General features: G+C 41.3%; 2 protein-coding genes and 14 non-coding genes across 16 annotated transcripts; 15 read left to right on the top strand and 1 right to left on the bottom strand.

The window, feature by feature from the left end:
* The first annotated feature begins 1,409 nt into the window (after window positions 1-1,409).
* Window positions 1,410-6,657, top strand: otol1b (otolin 1b). Its single transcript, XM_078929629.1, is given in 6 exon segments — window positions 1,410-1,689; window positions 4,389-4,804; window positions 4,885-4,974; window positions 5,086-5,157; window positions 5,243-6,078; window positions 6,080-6,657. Coding segments are annotated over 5 exon segments (1,527 nt in total). The 5' UTR covers window positions 1,410-1,689; window positions 4,389-4,401; the 3' UTR covers window positions 6,206-6,657.
* Window positions 6,658-6,802: 145 nt separating this feature from the next.
* LOC101158714 (high affinity immunoglobulin epsilon receptor subunit alpha) lies at window positions 6,803-11,407 on the bottom strand. The gene is made up of 6 exons (XM_011482503.4): window positions 10,412-11,407; window positions 10,271-10,306; window positions 9,814-10,104; window positions 9,470-9,742; window positions 9,035-9,310; window positions 6,803-8,944 (listed from the first exon to the last, which is right to left on the bottom strand). Exons 1-6 carry the CDS (start codon window positions 10,434-10,436, stop codon window positions 8,940-8,942), a joined length of 906 nt encoding a protein of 301 aa, XP_011480805.1. The 5' UTR covers window positions 10,437-11,407; the 3' UTR covers window positions 6,803-8,939.
* Window positions 11,408-12,556: 1,149 nt separating this feature from the next.
* trnac-gca (transfer RNA cysteine (anticodon GCA)) lies at window positions 12,557-12,628 on the top strand. The gene has a single exon. It is a non-coding gene; the product is annotated as a tRNA-Cys (tRNA).
* Window positions 12,629-13,307: 679 nt separating this feature from the next.
* trnac-gca (transfer RNA cysteine (anticodon GCA)) lies at window positions 13,308-13,379 on the top strand. Its single transcript has one exon. It is a non-coding gene; the product is annotated as a tRNA-Cys (tRNA).
* A 687-nt stretch (window positions 13,380-14,066) lies between these two features.
* Window positions 14,067-14,138, top strand: trnac-gca (transfer RNA cysteine (anticodon GCA)). Its single transcript has one exon. It is a non-coding gene; the product is annotated as a tRNA-Cys (tRNA).
* Window positions 14,139-14,828: 690 nt separating this feature from the next.
* trnac-gca (transfer RNA cysteine (anticodon GCA)) lies at window positions 14,829-14,900 on the top strand. Its single transcript has one exon. It is a non-coding gene; the product is annotated as a tRNA-Cys (tRNA).
* Window positions 14,901-15,582: 682 nt separating this feature from the next.
* On the top strand, window positions 15,583-15,654 carry trnac-gca (transfer RNA cysteine (anticodon GCA)). Its single transcript has one exon. It is a non-coding gene; the product is annotated as a tRNA-Cys (tRNA).
* Window positions 15,655-16,335: 681 nt separating this feature from the next.
* trnac-gca (transfer RNA cysteine (anticodon GCA)) lies at window positions 16,336-16,407 on the top strand. The gene has a single exon. It is a non-coding gene; the product is annotated as a tRNA-Cys (tRNA).
* A 682-nt stretch (window positions 16,408-17,089) lies between these two features.
* On the top strand, window positions 17,090-17,161 carry trnac-gca (transfer RNA cysteine (anticodon GCA)). The gene has a single exon. It is a non-coding gene; the product is annotated as a tRNA-Cys (tRNA).
* Window positions 17,162-17,842: 681 nt separating this feature from the next.
* Window positions 17,843-17,914, top strand: trnac-gca (transfer RNA cysteine (anticodon GCA)). The gene has a single exon. It is a non-coding gene; the product is annotated as a tRNA-Cys (tRNA).
* A 681-nt stretch (window positions 17,915-18,595) lies between these two features.
* On the top strand, window positions 18,596-18,667 carry trnac-gca (transfer RNA cysteine (anticodon GCA)). The gene has a single exon. It is a non-coding gene; the product is annotated as a tRNA-Cys (tRNA).
* A 1,418-nt stretch (window positions 18,668-20,085) lies between these two features.
* trnac-gca (transfer RNA cysteine (anticodon GCA)) lies at window positions 20,086-20,157 on the top strand. The gene has a single exon. It is a non-coding gene; the product is annotated as a tRNA-Cys (tRNA).
* Window positions 20,158-20,848: 691 nt separating this feature from the next.
* On the top strand, window positions 20,849-20,920 carry trnac-gca (transfer RNA cysteine (anticodon GCA)). Its single transcript has one exon. It is a non-coding gene; the product is annotated as a tRNA-Cys (tRNA).
* Window positions 20,921-21,601: 681 nt separating this feature from the next.
* On the top strand, window positions 21,602-21,673 carry trnac-gca (transfer RNA cysteine (anticodon GCA)). The gene has a single exon. It is a non-coding gene; the product is annotated as a tRNA-Cys (tRNA).
* Window positions 21,674-22,355: 682 nt separating this feature from the next.
* trnac-gca (transfer RNA cysteine (anticodon GCA)) lies at window positions 22,356-22,427 on the top strand. Its single transcript has one exon. It is a non-coding gene; the product is annotated as a tRNA-Cys (tRNA).
* A 681-nt stretch (window positions 22,428-23,108) lies between these two features.
* Window positions 23,109-23,180, top strand: trnac-gca (transfer RNA cysteine (anticodon GCA)). The gene has a single exon. It is a non-coding gene; the product is annotated as a tRNA-Cys (tRNA).
* The last annotated feature ends 72 nt before the right edge of the window (window positions 23,181-23,252 follow it).

The raw sequence follows: 23,252 nt of genomic DNA, 5'->3' as shown, positions 1-23,252 counted from the left end.
TTTGAGCTCATTCGAACTGAGGAGTAACACATCATTTTGGACCCACAGCAGGTTTAGGACGTGTGGAAAAACATCCGAATGGTAATTGAAGAAGTCTGCCACCATGTGGCCATGCAGAGTCACTGCAATTCTCCTAATGTGTGAGTCTTGGCACATTTTTTCACACCAGTGGAAGTCAAAAGCTCTGAGAGGAAGAAGCTTTGAACAGAAAAGTTTTAGTTCAGTTAAGACGATCTGTTTCAGTTTCCCGGAATGAGGAGCTCGGTATTCATGGAAATGAGAGAATTCCATCAAACGTGTGCAAGCTGCTGTGAAGGAATGTTTGACTGAGTCCCAAGAATTTTCTGTGTGCAACTCACTACCTACAAAGCAACACAATCTTTCCTGTTTTTGCTCCCAGTGAACAATAAACTGAGCTAATCTTTTATAGTTCACACAGTGCGTTAAGGGATTTCAGCGCAGACACTCCATGGAGAAAATCATTAGCTCAGGAGTACAGATGCAAGAGTATTTTTTAATAATAGATATAGTAGACCAGAGGTTGATCAGGCTGACAAAGATGAGCCACAAACCTACAAAATCAATCCTCATCATCACATATACACAAATAAATCACACAGGGTCCCTTTTAAAATAACTCCAGACAACGATGGATTGAGATTGTGAGAATTCAAACCAGGAGCTGTTCTGCTGCCACAGAACATATAAACTTCCACTCAGTTGCCACGGCGATTCTTATTTGTGTTCAGATTGTCAGACAAATCTAAATCCCTTCAGGACACCCAGTATTAATAACAATTTAATCCTGAGAGAAACAAGCATGAACTTGGGAAAACTATAGCCAAATTTTTATGGATTTTAGTTTTTGCAAATTGCACTGAAACAACACTGAAACAACAGCAGTATAAATTTCATGCTGACAAATCTCTTATACGTTTTTGCCCTTTTATTTGCAAAGCCTTTCCATTTTTTTCCTAACGTGCCTTCATGTTAGTCTATTAGGGTAACTTTAGCTTTTTGAGGAGCAAGTTTTGTTACCTTTGGATAAAAGCAAGTATAAAATTTCACCACATTTTTGGTGTTAGTGGCAATTTTAGCCCCCCACCGGCTCGTCTGGTCTAAAATTTAGCTGAAATTTGGGCTTCCCAGATACATTCATCTTATGCTTTGCGAGCAAATATGTCCCACTGAAGATGAGCTAATAAAGAATCAAATTTTTAATATTGTTCCTCTAAGTTAAAGATTTAACTTGATAAAATGTAATCACAAGTCACTGAGCTCTGAAACACCTCACATCTTTCATAAATGTTTTAGAGGGAGAAACTGTGAGGATTGGTGATTTTATAAATAGTTGCCTTAATTTATAGTCACGCTTTGCATGTTCTGGCAGGATTTGTAACCCCCCACCTCTCAGTCACAGTCACACTAGATTTCATTTGTTCATTTTCCACAGCTGGTTCAGCTTTAGTCAATTAACCCTCATTCTCAGTTCCCCCTTCAGAGTCTGATTTTCTTCTATTTGTTTCTCCCAGCTTCTAGTCAGATCACTGTCTTGGTTTTAGTTTAACTTAAAAAAAAATGTTTAGAGTATCTACTGACAATCGATCCAGCTGTATTGGGTCCTGCGCAAACATTTTTGACCTTCACAGAGTGAAAATGCCTATTTTTCCAGTGATCAAAGTGCACGAGGTACGGTTAAAGCAGAAGGCTTTTTTGAGGAAGTGCAGCAGGGGTTGTTGCATTCGTGCATGTTTCTGAGATCAACAGTAGTTTTGTCTCTCACACGTTCCTGACAGGATCCTTGCTAAATGGTGATTACAGGATTCACACTGATGACCAAAATGTATAGTAATTAGTTGGTTTTCTAGATATAAGTCTCTGTCTCAGCCTCTATAACTTGCTCTTTGCACATTCATGGTGGCTTCAAGAGCTCCTTTAAATGAATAGGGTTAACGTAAGGTAATACACCTCCATCCAGCCAAGTCATCTTTGGTCTTCTCTCCGCTCGACTGCTCCGGCTAAATAAGTTAACTCTTCTCTGTCCTTGAGTCTGGATGGAGACTGATGGTAGTGCCGGTGCCAGTGTTGGATGAATGGACAGGTGAGCAGGGCTTGGGTCCTCTGTGACCAGCTGAGGATTGTAAACTGACCGCTACTGCTGTTGTGTGGTCTGAATGGAGCTAAGAAATGACGCTCAAGTCAGACATGAAGAACCCCAAAGGAACCTCTTTCAAGTTTCTGCTGTGTGTCTCAAAGTCCGTCACTTAATGGAGGAGGAAGTGAGGGACGCTAGAGTGCTGGAAAATGAGCACAAGGGAATGTATAAGAATACACATTAAGAGAAAAGAAAAATTGCTTAAATAAACCCTTGCCTTTCTTCTCATCCTCACCCCTTTTGTTTCCCCATATTTCCTTTCCCGTCCACATGCTCACTCACTGCTGGTCACTGATCTCCCTGTGGACTTGAGGTCTTTAGCAAGTGAGGCATGTCTCCCCCTCAAGCATGCTTTGTCACTGACAAGTCAAGAGTTTCAATAGACAGCTACAAGAAAATCACTTTTCCACAAAACCACGACGCTATCTTGTTACCCCGTAAGAATGATTCATTGTCCAGCCACACTTGTATTTGACAGATGGATCAGCCAGAAACCCAGAGAACTTCAGAGATCCTGCATGCACTGCAGCAGATATAAATGCGATCAGCTGAACTTTCTGATGGCGATCTAAAAAGTTTACCCCTCTTGTCCTCAAAGCACTCACTTCCTGAAATTCAGCTCAGACAGCAGAGCTGTCGTCCAAGAAACTTTTAGGGTTCTACTTGCTGCAGAACAGGACTTGAATTAGGAACACGTTTCAGCTTTTCAGCAGGAAAGGCTTGAAAAAACCCAATGCCCCATGTCACAGACTCCTCTTTGCTTTCCTTTGTCTCCCCATTAAAACCCTGGTAGAAGGAATGCCTCCCATATCGGGTGACCCATTGCCCATCGGCCTTTGCTCCTTGCCTAGCTTACAGCGAGGAGGTGCTGCAGCCGGGTGTTGTATCCCATGTCACAAAAGAACCTTTCTGCACAAAAGGGGTACAGAGAATGGGCCACAGTACAGTGGTTCTCCTTGGGTCAGTTCCAGCCCCCCATCTCCCAGTCGTAGGATTTCAGACCTCCTCCTGTGGGTCCGGCAAACACCCTCATTGGTCCAAATGTTTTTCTAACCAAGTCAGGTAGAGATATCAGGGACACCCGAAGCGCCTGCCGCTGCCTTTTATGACCACGTAAAGAGGATAAATGAACGTACTACCTATGCATATCCCGGTAAGTGAATCAATCACTTATTAACAAATAAAAAGCTATTGCTTGTTGCTCTTGTGTTTAAAAACTGAACTTGACAGTTCTTCATTCAAGCCAGTCAACTGCATATCTAAATTTATATGGAGACACTCGTTAAATCTACGGAGAAACATTTATTTTAATAAGAATGGACACAACAACTTATTGACAAGTATAAGTTAAGTTTAGTGGCCTAGTGGTTGAGTGTCCACCCTGAAACTGAGAGGTCATGGGGTAAAATCTAGACATACCAAAGACTCTGGGGCCAAATGCTTCCCTGCTTGACCGTCAGCATTACAGGGTTGGATTGGGGGGGTTAAAACCTCAAATGTTTCCCGAGGGTGATTGTGAGTGCAGCTTTCTGCTCGACCCAAGGGATGTGTCAAATGCAGAGCAGTCATTTCGCACAACGGATGGAACTTCAAAACCGTTTTGAAAACATAAAAAGCTACTATGTACATAATTATTGGTGGATAGTGAGGCATCACGGAAGGAAGGAGCACTGTCCTTTAAGGATGAGAGGGTGTCCTGCACCTGGGCCCACCAGAGGATTGTTGGCGATGACTCAAAGTCAAGTAGCCTGTCTGCCAATCGCTTTGTTAAGAGTTCAAATTTCTGTTCCAGGATAAACAGTCTCTGTTTCCTTTGGCAGGACACTTAACCCCACACTGCCCCCAATTGAAAAAAATAATCAGTAAATCACTTTGGATAAAAGGATCCACTAAATACTGTGTAATGTAGCCTCTTTGGGTCCTGTGGAGAATTAAGGCTGCAGCCAATCACAGTCTCTGCAGAAAGATAACAGACTGTGGCCTTGTCCCTGGTGTTTCTAACAAGAATTTGAAAGATACAGGGATGATGGATTCATGGAGGCGGTGTGTAAGTTCATCGTCTTCATCAGCTAAAACAGTAAAGGTTGCATCTGCTGCATCTTTGGATGTGGAAGCTGATGCACCCAGAAAAGACAAAGAAGATCCCAGAAGCACCACAGAGAATGGCAGGGATCCTCCACAGCTTCTAGTTTCAAATGTGAAATTTTGACTTTTATTTGATGTTTCTTTTCAGATCCAAGTCAACCATGAGGAGTATTTCCTGCCAGTCAGCTCTTGTAGCTCTAGTTGTGTTTGCTCTCACTGTGATAGGTTCCACTGAGGCCAAAGCAACACAGAAACCAAAGTACCAGTACACAAAGAAGCCCATTCCTCATGTCACAGCGCAAAATCCAGTCACCACAAACATCCCCAAGACCCTCAAGATCATGCCCACTCCCAAGCCTGTGCAGCCACAGCCGCAGCCCATTACGGAGAGGTCCATCTATTCAAGCCACTCCTTCCCACACTCCCACAGCGAGCGCACCGAACCCCCTGGTGTTGGACCAGAGAATTACACGCTGGATTATAATGAGTGCTACTTCAATTTTTGCGAATGCTGTCCCCCTGAAAGGGGCCCCAGGGGTCCAAAGGGAGACAGAGGTTTGGAAGGTATCATGTTTACTGACATTAAGCACCCATTGCAAAAAAAGTTCCTGTATTTGATCAATGCTTCTTTTTTGTCTCTCTAGGGCCACCAGGGGAAAGAGGCCCCGCAGGAGCTCCAGGTTTACCAGGACAGCCAGGTTTCAGTGGTCCTATGGGCTTTAAAGGAGACAAAGGTGAATATTATCTGGTCAATATACAATTAAAAGAAAATACCCCAAATTATTGTATCACAGTAAGGCTGAAAATAAAAAATATCCAATTTTATTTCAAATAAATGTTTGTAGGGGATAAAGGCGACAGAGGCTATGGTGGGACTACCGGATCACCTGGGATTCCAGGGAAACCAGGACAAAAAGGTAAGTTCTGTGTATTCTTTGTTTGGTTTTACTTTTTGAACATTGCTATTTGAAGTCAAGTTTTAACACAGGTATTCTGGTACAGGTGATGTTGGCTACAAAGGTGAAAAGGGTGAAAATGGGTTACAAGGTGTCAAAGGTGAACGCGGTGAGAAAGGAGAACTGGGCCATAATGGGACAGCTGGTGAGAAAGGAGAACCAGGACCAGAGGGGCCAGTTGGACCACCAGGAGGGGCTCTTCAGGAGGGTCCAAAGGGAGAAAAGGGGGATAAAGGGGAGTGTGGAATATTTGGAGAGAGGGGACCAAAAGGAGAGCGCGGGGAACCTGGGGCTCCCGGTGTTCCAGGTGGCATGGGGATTCCAGGTCTGAATGGCAAACATGGGGCTCCTGGCCCTGTAGGCCTGAGAGGAGATCAAGGGCCTCCTGGACCTCCAGGAGAACCAGGGATAAGAGGGCCTTCTGGACCAGAAGGGATAAGAGGGATGCCTGGGCCAAAAGGGGATAGAGGTTACACTGGGATGAGAGGTGAGAGGGGATTTCGTGGATTTAAAGGAGCAAAAGGATGGAGTCTTCCTCAAAAACAATCTGCATTTAGCGTTGGAATCTCGCCAAGAAAATCCTTCCCTCCTTCTGGGTTTCCAATCCGCTTTGACAAAATATTCTACAACGAACAGGAGCACTTCAATGTTTCTTCCAATCGCTTTACATGCATCCACCCTGGAGTCTATGTCTTTTCCTTCCACATCACAGTGCGTAATCAACCACTGCGAGCCTCACTGGTGGTTAACGGGTCACGGAGGGTGAGGACGCGGGACTCGTTGTACGGACAGGACATTGACCAAGCGTCCAGTCTGGTGCTTCTGCGTCTGGCAGCAGGGGATCAAGTGTGGATGGAGACACTCAGAGACTGGAATGGGATGTACGCCAGCAACGAGGACGACAGCATCTTCTCTGGGTTTCTGCTTTACTCTGACAAACCCTGATACCTATACACAGAAAAACTGCTTTCCCACTGAACTGCTCCACAAAACCCCCCAAAACTTGTGAGAGTGCTGAGCCACACAAACTTTGATGTATTTCTTCTTTCTCAATTTGTATCTTTGTATCTTTTAAACAAAAGAAAGACTATTTGAGGACTCCACCACATTGAGATGTCAAGTCCTGGTGGACTTTGGGCCTAAAACAATAAAAATAAATTTCCATTCAATACCTCAAAGTTAACAAAATAGCCTCAAAGGATGCAATGACTTTATGAAAAGTGGTGAAAAAAGACAGTAACAAAAGAATTTGATGTAATCTGCAATAACACAACACTCAAAATATTTTAGGTAATTTGATTTCACACATAAAAAACTCATTTTTGTGGTATTTATGCAATTTTGTGTACAGTATGTGTTTTCTGCTGACCCAAATTTTGGCCTACTTTAATAATAATAGTTTTATTGAAACCTTGTGATGCTTGTAACAAAAGGAAATAAGGTTATATTACAACTTTTATCTTCATTAATCTTTTTTCTTAGTTGTATGTCAGAGAGAACCTTCCTTCCTCAAACAGTGTCTACTCATGAAACTGCGCAACATTTTTTTTTAAAAAGTACAATAGCACACATTAGCCATCCCCAAATCAATAAATTATGCACGAAAAAACTTTGTAAACTTTATTTGAAAATAGGTGACAAAGCAGAATTTAGTCTTTTTAATTAGTTTGGTTAATTGGCTTAATTAGTTAAAGAAAACCTAAGTTTGGGATGATTTACAGTACCGTACAAAAGTTATAAAGACAGAATCCAAAATAAACACATAAATGTAGAAAGAAATTTATGGAATTAACAAAAAAAAAGGCAAAATACAACACAGTGAGAAGTTCTTCCATGTGAATAAAAAGCTTCTTTCATTCTTTAACTTGTTCTTCTGGGTCTTGTTTTCCTTTTTCTTGCTCAAACCTTATCTGGTCACCAGTAAGAGGAAGTGATGCGGCAGTGAAACAACAAATTTGTCGAATTTCCAGAGAATGTCACTGTGAACTATCGCTACTGTTGTAATATTGTTACTGTTGTAAATCTTGTTATAATAAGTGTAGCTTTCGGCAGTGGAGAAATGGTCTATATTATCCTGTGTCATGTTATGGTATTCATGTTTCTAATACATAATGAGTATTCCTGTTCAAAAAAAACTGTGTAAATGAATTGTTGTCACTGACAATAAAGTCCAGTGGTTCATTTAACTGACTCCATGCTTTATTTATCAATACAATAGTGAGAGTTGCTTTCAGGCTTTTTCAGACTTCGTTAGTCCAGACTAGGGTTGTGCCGATGGACGATATCATCGTCCATCGTGATGGGTGACTGACATCCCGATGGAGAGACCACCATCGTGATGCCACGCCCCCGCCACGTTGCGCGTCGACACCATAAGCCGCGGTTACATGTACAAAATATCCTGATGGGATCAATGGTCGGATTAGAATCCAACCGTGTACATGGGCCCAGAAAAATGTTTTCAGAATATAAAAACGTTCACTAAGGTCACAATTTCGGTCGGAATAAATCATTCGCACACGCGCAGTATTCGCACATGCGCAGTTTGAAAACCGGAAGAGGATACAACTTCCGCCGAGCGGCTTTTTTTCCAAACTTTATTGAAGGTAACAATTCAATACAAAACGATAACAGCGGCGAGCAGCTATATACATTGACATGTCAGCTCGGTAAAATACGAGACGATCTTCTAAACGTGCTTTTAATAATGTTACGGTTATTATGAAACACCTGTTCGCTCATCATTTGAATTTTAATCCGTGTGGTCAGTGCTTTTTCTGAACGTAGCCAGGATTAGCAGTATGCTAACACGGGCTAACAACATTAGCTTTGGGTGGCGCTGCACGTAAACGTGTAAGAATAACATCAGCCTTTATTTAGTCGGGACACGACTGGAAACACAAATCCACGTGATTGATTGAATGTTTTCTAAGGACTGAGCGACATTTCTGCTTTGAAGCTCAAACCGCTGTGTGTGCTGACGATCCGAACTGTGCTCAGACACACGTTTAGACCCGGTTCTGAGTTTGATAGCTCGTACCCCTAGAGCTGCGGGACGGATCGCAGTCTTAAATCTCCCACACATACCGCTCATGTACCCCCCCCCCCCCCCTTCCCATCAAACATAAAGCTGTAAATCCGCCCTCCGCCGGTCCACTTCACTAGTTAAGTGCGGGAGCGGACCACTTCTTTTCTATTTTGCTTGTTACTTTTAAAGTCACTTCCCTCAGTTTATACTGGATCATCGCGGATTAACCATTAGTTGGGAAATAAAATGAAAAAAGCAAAATAACGAATAGCTGTTATATAAAAACGAAAAATTTAAAAATACCCCCCCCCCCCCCCCCGACGATGTCATCGTCCATCCCGATGGTTGACAGCAAACATCGTCAACGGCCAAATTAGGGGACATCGCCCAACCCTAGTCCAGACTTGGTAGTAAAACATTCATAAAAGTTGCTAATGTGAGAAAGCCAAGGCGGCAATAATAGCTTAAAATCTTTATGTTGTGGTATAAATTCTCCTTAGATAATTTGATCTGGAGAGACCTTAGCTGTATGACAATCAAACATAAGGCTGCGTTGGAAAACGGACTTGATGGTTTCAAAGGATTCAGAGTAGGCTCTAAAGGTGGATTACACTGTACTGATTTGAGCTGAGAATTGATTGCAGAAGTTCTTGAGAAGTCATTGGGGTCTCAGGTGGCAGCTGGGATCTTGGATGATGATGCCGAAGTCTCATCTCTATTCTTTTAGGGTCAGAGACAGGATGATGTGAGATATTGTACTGCTGGACAACTCTTCTTTCCCAAACCAAGAAAACTTCATATTGACTTTACCTGGCAGGTCTCCAAAACTGCTGGGTTTACTCCGCCTCACCAGATCCAGCTGTGGTACCTTGACTCTGCAGCTGTACTGCCCCAGAGCCTTTGTTACCAGGTCGTAGTTTTTGGATTTGGCCATTCCCAGTTGTTCGTTGTTCTTATAGAAATAGTAATGGACCGGAGGGGCAGGAGCTCGGGCGTTGTACAGAACATGGCAGATGAGCTTCATCTTTTTGGCTCCGTACAATTTGATGTCTGCATGGATCTCCAACAAAGGCTGTGACAGAACCTCTGAGAAAAAAACAGCAAAAGTAAAATGAATAAATTGGAAAGAACTTGCCATCACACTCTGTAGTTGCTTTAGCCAAGAACTGGTTTAAATTTTATTTTAGTGCTAATAGACATTCATGCAGTTGATCGATTGATATCAGTGCCACTTTATGAGCTCACCTAAGATGTGGACTGGTGTGTTAACTGAGGTCACAGAGTATGTGCGTCTTCTCACATCCCAGGAGACCCGGCAAGAGTACATCCCTGAATCCCCAAGGGTCACATTACTTAAGTAAAAGCTTACGTTTTGGCCGATTTGTCTCATCACTTCAATTCCATCTTTGTAAAGGATTGTCTCATGAATGGGAGGGAAACCTCTGAGGCGACACGACAGCTTTAAGGTGTCCCCAACAAGAGTGGAACGAGAGGGGGGTTTGAGGATGGCCCAACCTCCTGAGCAGAGATTGGGAGAAAAGAATCAAACAAATGATATTTTCCAAAAATAAACAACCAGCAAATCTTACCATCCACTTCAATCTCCACAGGTACACTTTGCAAAGTTCTTATGATTCCTATCATGGTCTTTCTTGCACCTTGACAAGAAAATTTTCCACTCGCTTTTATTTTTGCATTCCACAGCTTGAAGTTCTCCCCGGTCTCTGGCAGCTTCTCAGAACCCCTGAACCACTCGACACTCCAGTTGGACCCATGGATATCGGGAATGCTGCATCTGAGGTGCAGACTCTCCCCAGTGAAGATCCTGGAGTTGTCTGAGACTAACTCAACGATAGCTCGAAATGATGTGACCATGGGAACTGAGAAGGAAAAGCAAGAGAGCAATCATCAGGAAGTAAAACAAAAGCAGGTTCTATTCATGACGTAAATGTTAATTTCACTACAAACTGTGGTCTGTGGCGTTTATATAACTGACGCTTCACAGCACACAGAACACACAGAAGTGTGAGAGGATTTGGGACATACCATTACACATCACGAGTTGTGGCAGCAAAGCAAGTACTAAAAAATAATAATAATCAAGCACAGAGTATTAATAATTATATTAATATTACCTAAAAATACATTTAATTTGATTAAAAAATAGGTCAAGTTAGGAAAACTCACCGAGGAGAACAATGCAAGTGTCCATGTTGCTCCTTTTGTGAGGGAAAGAAACTGATTCTTTTAAACTTAAAAAATAGAGAAGTGAAAGCTTCTATTCTGGGTGACAGATGTAAAATCCCCTTTTTTGCAAAAAATGCTGTCTAATCAAATCTAGTTCTTTTATGTAAATGATGTGCAGAAAGACCTGAACATCATTATGTATCTTTATAAAAACTACGCCCCTGTTAGCAAATTCTAGCACTGGACTTTTCTGTACTGAGATTTCTCAGGCTGTATGGAAAGGCTACAATAGACCAGCGGTCCCCAACCTTTATTGCACCACGGACCGGTTTGATGTCTGGCAAAATTCTCACGAACCGGTATGTTATATGTGGCGGACACAGGCTGCAGCAACGCTGCAATAAAGCAGTGTTTTTCAACCAGTGTGCCGCGGCACACTAGTGTGCCGTGGGAGATGGTCAAGTGTGCTGTGGGAAATTGCCCTCATTAATTGATCTAAAAACATTTCCCATCTCCAGGAAATCAGCTCTTTGTTCATCCAAACAGGCCCTGATAAAACACTGAGTAGTTAGGAATATGAACGATCATAAAATACTTTTTTCTTTGTGTTTATTTGATTCTATTAAAGACATTTTTATAAGAATGACGTTAACGCGATTTAGCTGCAGCTATAACTGTTATCTGAAAAGTCCCGCAGCTTTTACTGTCTTCACGACTCCACCAATCATTCTTGAAGGCTTAATCACATGTCATCAGTCTGACCAATCAGAGGTGTTTAAAGTATTCACTTCCTTGTTCCAATTTAGCTCATTACTCACTCAGTTCCAACAAAAACACCAGCTAAAGCTCGTCTTTAGCGGTGTAGCTTTCCACAGAATCCGGTATCAGACCGTGGAACAAGTGAACAAAACCATGAAGCCCAGAGACGCGAGTTTTTCTGCCGAATTCTGGCAGTTTTCACACTACATCTCCCATGATGCATTGGCTTAAAGGGACAGCGCCTCAGCGTACAATGAGTCGTCCTTGTTACATGTCTTGAAACCAAAACGAACATACAGTTTGTATGTAACTTAAGTTTTATTACATCTTTTAGAAAAAACATCTGCAACTTCCTGCTTTTTCTATCTTTTTCTATATCTTATCACAAATTGTGGCGGGGGGGGGGGGGGGGGGGGCTGTAGATCAATACAGACTATGAGTTTCTGCTTTTTTTTTTTTTTGGGATGCTGGTGTGCCGCAGGATTTTTGTCAAGGTTAAAGTGTGCCGTGGCTCAAAAAAGGTTGAAAAACACTGCAATAAAGGAAGAGATACGTAATAAGACGTACTCTGCACTTTCATTTTGACACATTAAACATTGTACATCGCACAGGTGTCATCATCCTCTCCCTTTCCCACACTCATGGTGCTAAAAAGAAGTAAACACAACAGGAAGAAATAACTAAGGGTGAAACACCATAACAGCCAGATGAAAGGACCCGTAGGCAAAAAGAAACACCCGTGCTAAACACTATTTTGACCAAAGCAGGAAAAGGGGATTGATTTAATTCCCTGTGATGCCAGCTCTGACAGTAACCCCTGCAGCCTGCGGAACTCCGACAGCAGACCAAATGAGCAAATCACCGACACTACAGTACAACAATTTCAGAAAAACAAAGACAGGTTGTCTTTTTGAATCTACCAACTTGAAGGGTGGTAGGTTGTCTCAGGCTTTGCAGAAATGCTGCAATAGGCAGGGAGGACCCATTTTCATGAGCATCTTCAATGTTGGGTTCAATCTCAGTGAAAGAGCATTTGACTGCAGGTCAAGCGGTCACCAGTTCAACTCTGGGTGCCCCCTCATTGTGAAACGAGAGCATTTCCAGTATCAAATCACAGTTGACGTATTTTCAGACCACTGAACCAATGCACTACATACTTCAAGGAGTTTTTTGAAAAAGCCTCTGACCAGTTACATGAATAAGACAAAATCAGGTGTACCCGCTTTCCACTGACAACTTATATTCAAAGATTCGCATAATAATTCAGCTCAACCAAAGACCAGAATTCTTTTTAAATCTACTAACTAGAAGTGACATAGCATGCCCCTAATGTGTAGTACTCCGAGATAGGGGGTGAGGTCCCTTTTTAGGCAAAGTCTTTGTTGTGGGGGTATAGCTCAGTGGTAGAGCATTTGACTGCAGATCAAGAGGTCCCCAGTTTAACTCTGGGTGCCCCCTGCTCACTTTAAACCTCAAGATTAAAATGCTAACATCTCCATTAAAATTGTAAAATTTCCCTCAATCAATACACCACTTCAAAGACTTATTAGAACAAGCCACTCCACATTCAGACAAATTCATGTGTACATGTTTGCCATTCAATCTATTAATTCGCAATTTCAAATAAAATTTAAAGAAAACAAAGACTAGATGTCTTTTTGAATTCCCCAATTTGAAGTGTGGTAGGTTGTCTCAGTCTTTGCAGAAATGCTGCAATAGGCAGGGAGGACCCATTTTCATGAGCATCTTCTATGTTGGGTTCAATCTCAGTGAAAGAGCATTTGACTGCAGGTCAAGCAGTCCCCAGTTCAACACTGGATGCCCCCTCATTGTGAAACGTGAGCATTTCCAGTATCAAATCACAGTTGACGTATTTTTAGACCACTGAATCAATGCACTACATACTTCAAGGAGTTTTTTTGAAAGAAAGCCTCTGACCAGTTACATGAATAAGACAAAATCAGGTGTACCCGCTTTCCACTGACAACTTATATTCAAAGATTCGCATAATAATTCAGCTCAACCAAAGACCAGAATTCTTTTTAAATCTACTAACTAGAAGTGACATAGCATGCCCCTAATGTGTAGTACTCCGAGATAGGGGGTGAGGTCCCTTTTTAGGCAAAGTCTTTGTTTTGGGGGTATAGCTCAGTGGTAGAGCATTTGACTGCAGATCAAGAGGTCCCCAGTTCAACTCTGGGTGCCCCCTGCTCACTTTAAACCCCAGGATTAAAATGCTAACATCTCCATTAAAATTGTAAAATTTCCCTCAATCAATACACCACTTCAAAGACTTATTAGAACAAGCCACTCCACATTCAGACAAATAAATCAAACACATGTGTACATGTTAGCCATTCAATCTATAAATTCGCAATTTCAAATAAAATTTAAGGAAAACAAAGACTAGATCTCTTTTTGAATCCCCCAATTTGAAGTGTGGTTGGTTGTCTCAGTCTTTGCAGAAATGCTGCAATAGGCAGGGAGGACCCATTTTCATGAGCATCTTCTATGTTGGGTTCAATCTCAGTGAAAGAGCATTTGACTATAGGTCAAGCGGTTTTTAGTTCGACTCTGGGTGTCCCCTCATTGTGAAACGTGAGCATTTCCAGCATCAAATCACAGTTGACGTATTTTCAGACCACTGAACCAATGCACTACATACTTCAAGGAGTTTTTTGAAAGAAAGCCTCTGACCAGTTACATGAATAAGACAAAATCAGGTGTACCCGCTTTCCACTGACAACTTATATTCAAAGATTCGTATAATAATTCAGCTCAACCAAAGACCAGAATTCTTTTTAAATCTACTAACTCGAAGTGACATAGCATGCCCCTAATGTGTAGTACTCCGAGATAGGGGGTGAGGTCCCTTTTTTGGCATAGCTTCTTTTGTGGGGGTATAGCTCAGTGGTAGAGCATTTGACTGCAGACCAAAAGGTCCCCAGTTCAACTCTGGGTGCCCCCTGCTCACGTTAAACCTCAGGATTAAAATGCTAACATCTCCATTAAAATTGTAAAATTTCCATGAAAGAAAAAACCACTTCAAAGACCTATTATTAGAACAAGCCAGTCCACATTCAGACAAATAAATCAAACACATGTGTACATGTTTGCCATTCAATCTATAAATTCACAATTTCAAATGAAATTTAAAGAAAACAAAGACTACATGTCTTTTTGAATCCCCCAATTTGAAGTGTGGTAGGTTGTCTCAGCCTTTGCAGAAATGCTGCAATAGGCAGGGAGGACCCATTTTCATGAGCATCTTCTATGTTGGGTTCAATCTCAGTGAAAGAGCATTTGACTGCAGGTCAAGCAGTCCCCAGTTCAACACTGGATGCCCCCTCATTGTGAAACGTGAGCATTTCCAGTATCAAATCACAGTTGACGGACTTTCAGACCACTGAACCAATGCACTACATACTTCAAGGAGTTTTTTGAAAGAAAGCCTCTGACCAGTTACATGAATAAGACAAAATCAGGTGTACCCGTTTTCCACTGACAACTTATATTCAAAGATTTGCATAATAATTCAGTTCAACCAAAGACCAGAATTCCTTTTAAATCTACTAACTCGAAGTGACATAGCATGCCCCTAATGTGTAGTACTCCAAGATAGGGGGTGAGGTCCCTTTTTAGGCAAAGGTTTTGTTGTGGTGGTATAGCTCAGTGGTAGAGCATTTGACTGCAGATCAAGAGGTCCCCAGTTCAACTCTGGGTGCCCCCTGCTCACTTTAAACCTCAGGATTAAAATGCTAACATCTCCATTAAAATTGTAAAATTTCCCTCAATCAATATACCACTTCAAAGACTTATTATTAGAACAAGCCACTCCACATTCAGACAAATTCATGTGTACATGTTTGCCACTCAATCTATACATTCGCAATTTCAAATAAAATTTAAAGAAAACAAAGACTACATGTCTTTTTGAATCCCCCAATTTGAAGTGTGGTAGGTTGTCTCAGCCTTTGCAGAAATGCTGCAATAGGCAGGGAGGACCCATTTTCATGAGCATCTTCTATGTTGGGTTCAATCTCAGTGAAAGAGCATTTGACTGCAGGTCAAGCAGTCCCCAGTTCAACACTGGATGCCCCCTCATTGTGAAACGTGAGCATTTCCAGTATCAAATCACAGTTGACGTATTTTCAGACCACTGAACCAATGCACTACATACTTCAAGGAGTTTTTTGAAAGAAAGCCTCTGACCAGTTACATGAATAAGACAAAATCAGGTGTACCCGCTTTCCACTGACAACTTATATTAAAAGATTCGCATAATAATTCAGCTCAACCAAAGACCAGAATTCTTTTTAAATTTACTAACTCGAAGTGACATAGCATGCCCCTAAAGTGTAGTACTCTGAGATAGGGGGTGAGGTCCCTTTTTAGGCAAAGGTTTTTATTGTGGGGGTATAGCTCAGTGGTAGAGCATTTGAGTGCAGATCAAGAGGTCCCCAGTTCAACTCTGGGTGCCCCCTGCTCACTTTGAACCTCAGGATTAAAATGCTAACATCTCCATTAAAACTGTAAAATTTCCCTCAATCAATATACCACTTCAAAGACTTATTATTAGAACAAGCCACTCCACATTCAGACAAATTCATGTGTACATGTTTGCCACTCAATCTATACATTCGCAATTTCAAATAAAATTTAAAGAAAACAAAGACTACATGTCTTTTTGAATCCCCCAATTTGAAGTGTGGTAGGTTGTCTCAGCCTTTGCAGAAATGCTGCAATAGGCAGGGAGGACCCATTTTCATGAGCATCTTCTATGTTGGGTTCAATCTCAGTGAAAGAGCATTTGACTGCAGGTCAAGCAGTCCCCAGTTCAACACTGGATGCCCCCTCATTGTGAAACGTGAGCATTTCCAGTATCAAATCACAGTTGACGGACTTTCAGACCACTGAACCAATGCACTACATACTTCAAGGAGTTTTTTGAAAGAAAGCCTCTGACCAGTTACATGAATAAGACAAAATCAGGTGTACCCGTTTTCCACTGACAACTTATATTCAAAGATTTGCATAATAATTCAGTTCAACCAAAGACCAGAATTCCTTTTAAATCTACTAACTCGAAGTGACATAGCATGCCCCTAATGTGTAGTACTCCAAGATAGGGGGTGAGGTCCCTTTTTTGGCATAGCTTTTATTGTGGGGGTATAGCTCAGTGGTAGAGCATTTGACTGCAGATCAAGAGGTCCCCAGTTCAACTCTGGGTGCCCCCTGCTCACTTTGAACCTCAGGATTAAAATGCTAACATCTCCATTAAAATTGTAAAATTTCCCTCAATCAATATACCACTTCAAAGACTTATTATTAGAACAAGCCACTCCACATTCAGACAAATTCATGTGTACATGTTTGCCACTCAATCTATACATTCGCAATTTCAAATAAAATTTAAAGAAAACAAAGACTACATGTCTTTTTGAATCCCCCAATTTGAAGTGTGGTAGGTTGTCTCAGCCTTTGCAGAAATGCTGCAATAGGCAGGGAGGACCCATTTTCATGAGCATCTTCTATGTTGGGTTCAATCTCAGTGAAAGAGCATTTGACTGCAGGTCAAGCAGTCCCCAGTTCAACACTGGATGCCCCCTCATTGTGAAACGTGAGCATTTCCAGTATCAAATCACAGTTGACGTATTTTCAGACCACTGAACCAATGCACTACATACTTCAAGGAGTTTTTTGAAAGAAAGCCTCTGACCAGTTACATGAATAAGACAAAATCAGGTGTACCCGCTTTCCACTGACAACTTATATTAAAAGATTCGCATAATAATTCAGCTCAACCAAAGACCAGAATTCTTTTTAAATTTACTAACTCGAAGTGACATAGCATGCCCCTAAAGTGTAGTACTCTGAGATAGGGGGTGAGGTCCCTTTTTAGGCAAAGGTTTTTATTGTGGGGGTATAGCTCAGTGGTAGAGCATTTGAGTGCAGATCAAGAGGTCCCCAGTTCAACTCTGGGTGCCCCCTGCTCACTTTGAACCTCAGGATTAAAATGCTAACATCTCCATTAAAATTGTAAAATTTCCCTCAATCAATATACCACTTCAAAGACTTATTATTAGAACAAGCCACTCCACATTCAGACAAATTCATGTGTACATGTTTGCCACTCAATCTATACATTCGCAATTTCAAATAAAATTTAAAGAAAACAAAGACTACATGTCTTTTTGAATCCCCCAATTTGAAGTGTGGTAGGTTGTCTCAGCCTTTGCAGAAATGCTGCAATAGGCAGGGAGGACCCATTTTCATGAGCATCTTCTATGTTGGGTTCAATCTCAGTGAAAGAGCATTTGACTGCAGGTCAAGCAGTCCCCAGTTCAACACTGGATGCCCCCTCATTGTGAAACGTGAGCATTTCCAGTATCAAATCACAGTTGACGGACTTTCAGACCACTGAACCAATGCACTACATACTTCAAGGAGTTTTTTGAAAGAAAGCCTCTGACCAGTTACATGAATAAGACAAAATCAGGTGTACCCGTTTTCCACTGACAACTTATATTCAAAGATTTGCATAATAATTCAGTTCAACCAAAGACCAGAATTCCTTTTAAATCTACTAACTCGAAGTGACATAGCATGCCCCTAATGTGTAGTACTCCAAGATAGGGGGTGAGGTCCCTTTTTTGGCATAGCTTTTATTGTGGGGGTATAGCTCAGTGGTAGAGCATTTGACTGCAGATCAAGAGGTCCCCAGTTCAACTCTGGGTGCCCCCTGCTCACTTTGAACCTCAGGATTAAAATGCTAACATCTCCATTAAAATTGTAAAATTTCCCTCAATCAATATACCACTTCAAAGACTTATTATTAGAACAAGCCACTCCACATTCAGACAAATTCATGTGTACATGTTTGCCACTCAATCTATACATTCGCAATTTCAAATAAAATTTAAAGAAAACAAAGACTACATGTCTTTTTGAATCCCCCAATTTGAAGTGTGGTAGGTTGTCTCAGCCTTTGCAGAAATGCTGCAATAGGCAGGGAGGACCCATTTTCATGAGCATCTTCTATGTTGGGTTCAATCTCAGTGAAAGAGCATTTGACTGCAGGTCAAGCAGTCCCCAGTTCAACACTGGATGCCCCCTCATTGTGAAACGTGAGCATTTCCAGTATCAAATCACAGTTGACGGACTTTCAGACCACTGAACCAATGCACTACATACTTCAAGGAGTTTTTTGAAAGAAAGCCTCTGACCAGTTACATGAATAAGACAAAATCAGGTGTACCCGTTTTCCACTGACAACTTATATTCAAAGATTTGCATAATAATTCAGTTCAACCAAAGACCAGAATTCCTTTTAAATCTACTAACTCGAAGTGACATAGCATGCCCCTAATGTGTAGTACTCCAAGATAGGGGGTGAGGTCCCTTTTTTGGCATAGCTTTTATTGTGGGGGTATAGCTCAGTGGTAGAGCATTTGACTGCAGATCAAGAGGTCCCCAGTTCAACTCTGGGTGCCCCCTGCTCACTTTAAACCTCAGGATTAAAATGCTAACATCTCCATTAAAATTGTAAAATTTCCATGAAAGAAAAAACCACTTCAAAGACCTATTATTAGAACAAGCCACTCCACATTCAGACAAATAAATCAAACACATGTGTACATGTTTGCCATTCAATCTATACATTCGCAATTTCAAATGAAATTTAAAGAAAACAAAGACTACATGTCTTTGTGAATCCCCCAATTTGAAGTGTGTTAGGTTGACTAAGGTTTTGCAGAAATGCTTCAATAGGCAGGGAGGACCCATTTTCAGGAGCATCTTCTATGTTGGGTTCAATCTCAGTGAAAGAGCATTTGACTGCAGGTCAAGCGGTCCCCAGTTCAACACTGGGTGTCCCCTCATTGTGAAACGTGAGCATTTCCAGCATCAAATCACAGTTGACGTAGTTTCAGACCACTGAACCAATGCACTACATACTTTAAGGAGTTTTTTGAAAGAAAGCCTCTGACCAGTTACATGAATAAGACAAAATCAGGTGTACCCGCTTTCCACTGACAACTTATATTCAAAGATTTGCATAATAATTCAGTTCAACCAAAGACCAGAATTCCTTTTAAATCTACTAACTCGAAGTGACATAGCATGCCCCTAATGTGTAGTACAGTGATCCCTTGCTATATCACGGTTTACTTTTCACGGTTTCGCTACTTCACGGATTTGGATTGTGCATTGTGTTCTGCATTCTGATTGGCTAAAAAGTCACTCAGCGAGTAGCTCAAGAATGGGACCCTTTGATGAGCCGTTCATTACAGTTCTCCAACATAATCGATGGGGGCATGTCGGTGTATAAGGATCTTATAGCAAAGAAGAAAAAAGAGCGACAACAACTGCTTATCACTATGTTCCTCTCCCGAACAAACACACCTGCAGCTGCACCGCGGGCTTCAGAAGGAAAAAACGCTGCACAGGATGCAGCGGCTCAGTATGAAGAGCAGTGAAAAAGAAGACCGGTGTCACTATCTGTCCCACTGTACTTTTTTATTTTTTTCATAATCATTTTAAATTTTCCTCCGTTTAATCCACTCGGGTCGCGGTGGGCGGGGCTAATCTCCGAAATTTAAAGCCTTCTGTTCTTATCGATGATTGAAATTATTATTTGACAGCACACTACAGAAGTTATTTGTTGAAAAAACGTTTCTAAAGTACTTTTATTTGTTAAAAAAACAATTGATTTAGCCTGTTAAATGGTTTGTTCTTTCTTTTCAATGTATAATAGTGAATTTCATTGTATAATAATTGTAAAAAAATAAAGGTTTCTACTTCACGGGTTTTGCTTATCACGGGTTCTATTTGGAACGTAACCCCCGCGATAATCAAGGGATCACTGTACTCCAAGATAGGGGGTGAGGTCCCTTTTTTGGCATAGCTTTTTTTGTGGGGGTATAGCTCAGTGGTAGAGCATTTGACTGCAGATCAAGAGGTCCCCAGTTCAACTCTGGGTGCCCCCTGCTCACTTTAAACCTCAGGATGAAAATGCTAACATCTCAATTAAAATTGTAAAATTTCCCTCAATCAATACACCACTTCAAAGACCTATTATTAGAACTAGCCACTCAACAGTCAGACAAATAAATCAAACACATGTGTACATGTTTGCCATTCAATCTATTAATTCGCAATTTCAAATAAAATTTAAAGAAAACAAAGACTACATGTCTTTGTGAATCCCCCAATTTGAAGTGTGGTAGGTTGACTCAGGTTTTGCAGAAATGCTTCAATAGGCAGGGAGGACCCATTTTCAGGAGCATCTTCTATGTTGGGTTCAATCTCAGTGAAAGAGCATTTGACTGCAGGTCAAGCGGTCCCCAGTTCAACACTGGGTGTCCCCTCATTGTGAAACGTGAGCATTTCCAGCATCAAATCACAGTTGACGTAGTTTCAGACCACTGAACCAATGCACTACATACTTCAAGGAGTTTTTTGAAAGAAAGCCTCTGACCAGTTACATGAATAAGACAAAATCAGGTGTACCCGCTTTCCACTGACAACTTATATTAAAAGATTCGCATAATAATTCAGCTCAACCAAAGACCAGAATTCTTTTTAAATCTACTAACTCGAAGTGACATAGCATGCCCCTAGAGTGTAGTACTCTGAGATAGGGGGTGAGGTCCCTTTTTAGGCAAAGGTTTTTATTGTGGGGGTATAGCTCAGTGGTAGAGCATTTGAGTGCAGATCAAGAGGTCCCCAGTTCAACTCTGGGTGCCCCCTGCTCACTTTGAACCTCAGAATTAAAATGCTAACATCTCCATTAAAATTGTAAAATTTCCCTCAATCAATATACCACTTCAAAGACTTATTATTAGAACAAGCCACTCCACATTCAGACAAATTCATGTGTACATGTTTGCCACTCAATCTATACATTCGCAATTTCAAATAAAATTTAAAGAAAACAAAGACTACATGTCTTTTTGAATCCCCCAATTTGAAGTGTGGTAGGTTGTCTCAGCCTTTGCAGAAATGCTGCAATAGGCAGGGAGGACCCATTTTCATGAGCATCTTCTATGTTGGGTTCAATCTCAGTGAAAGAGCATTTGACTGCAGGTCAAGCAGTCCCCAGTTCAACACTGGATGCCCCCTCATTGTGAAACGTGAGCATTTCCAGTATCAAATCACAGTTGACGGACTTTCAGACCACTGAACCAATGCACTACATACTTCAAGGAGTTTTTTGAAAGAAAGCCTCTGACCAGTTACATGAATAAGACAAAATCAGGTGTACCCGTTTTCCACTGACAACTTATATTCAAAGATTTGCATAATAATTCAGTTCAACCAAAGACCAGAATTCCTTTTAAATCTACTAACTCGAAGTGACATAGCATGCCCCTAATGTGTAGTACTCCAAGATAGGGGGTGAGGTCCCTTTTTAGGCAAAGGTTTTGTTGTGGTGGTATAGCTCAGTGGTAGAGCATTTGACTGCAGATCAAGAGGTCCCCAGTTCAACTCTGGGTGCCCCCTGCTCACTTTAAACCTCAGGATTAAAATGCTAACATCTCCATTAAAATTGTAAAATTTCCCTCAATCAATATACCACTTCAAAGACTTATTATTAGAACAAGCCACTCCACATTCAGACAAATTCATGTGTACATGTTTGCCACTCAATCTATACATTCGCAATTTCAAATAAAATTTAAAGAAAACAAAGACTACATGTCTTTTTGAATCCCCCAATTTGAAGTGTGGTAGGTTGTCTCAGCCTTTGCAGAAATGCTGCAATAGGCAGGGAGGACCCATTTTCATGAGCATCTTCTATGTTGGGTTCAATCTCAGTGAAAGAGCATTTGACTGCAGGTCAAGCAGTCCCCAGTTCAACACTGGATGCCCCCTCATTGTGAAACGTGAGCATTTCCAGTATCAAATCACAGTTGACGTATTTTCAGACCACTGAACCAATGCACTACATACTTCAAGGAGTTTTTTGAAAGAAAGCCTCTGACCAGTTACATGAATAAGACAAAATCAGGTGTACCCGCTTTCCACTGACAACTTATATTAAAAGATTCGCATAATAATTCAGCTCAACCAAAGACCAGAATTCTTTTTAAATTTACTAACTCGAAGTGACATAGCATGCCCCTAAAGTGTAGTACTCTGAGATAGGGGGTGAGGTCCCTTTTTAGGCAAAGGTTTTTATTGTGGGGGTATAGCTCAGTGGTAGAGCATTTGAGTGCAGATCAAGAGGTCCCCAGTTCAACTCTGGGTGCCCCCTGCTCACTTTGAACCTCAGGATTAAAATGCTAACATCTCCATTAAAATTGTAAAATTTCCCTCAATCAATATACCACTTCAAAGACTTATTATTAGAACAAGCCACTCCACATTCAGACAAATTCATGTGTACATGTTTGCCACTCAATCTATACATTCGCAATTTCAAATAAAATTTAAAGAAAACAAAGACTACATGTCTTTTTGAATCCCCCAATTTGAAGTGTGGTAGGTTGTCTCAGCCTTTGCAGAAATGCTGCAATAGGCAGGGAGGACCCATTTTCATGAGCATCTTCTATGTTGGGTTCAATCTCAGTGAAAGAGCATTTGACTGCAGGTCAAGCAGTCCCCAGTTCAACACTGGATGCCCCCTCATTGTGAAACGTGAGCATTTCCAGTATCAAATCACAGTTGACGGACTTTCAGACCACTGAACCAATGCACTACATACTTCAAGGAGTTTTTTGAAAGAAAGCCTCTGACCAGTTACATGAATAAGACAAAATCAGGTGTACCCGTTTTCCACTGACAACTTATATTCAAAGATTTGCATAATAATTCAGTTCAACCAAAGACCAGAATTCCTTTTAAATCTACTAACTCGAAGTGACATAGCATGCCCCTAATGTGTAGTACTCCAAGATAGGGGGTGAGGTCCCTTTTTTGGCATAGCTTTTATTGTGGGGGTATAGCTCAGTGGTAGAGCATTTGACTGCAGATCAAGAGGTCCCCAGTTCAACTCTGGGTGCCCCCTGCTCACTTTGAACCTCAGGATTAAAATGCTAACATCTCCATTAAAATTGTAAAATTTCCCTCAATCAATATA

The sequence above is a fragment of the Oryzias latipes genome, chromosome 13, assembly GCF_053564925.1.
Source record: "Oryzias latipes strain Hd-rR chromosome 13, Olatipes_Hd-rR_3.1".
In the NCBI taxonomy this organism is placed as follows: domain Eukaryota; kingdom Metazoa; phylum Chordata; class Actinopteri; order Beloniformes; family Adrianichthyidae; genus Oryzias; species Oryzias latipes.
Note: the sequence above shows the minus strand (reverse complement) of the source record. Positions and strands in the feature narration are given on the sequence as shown.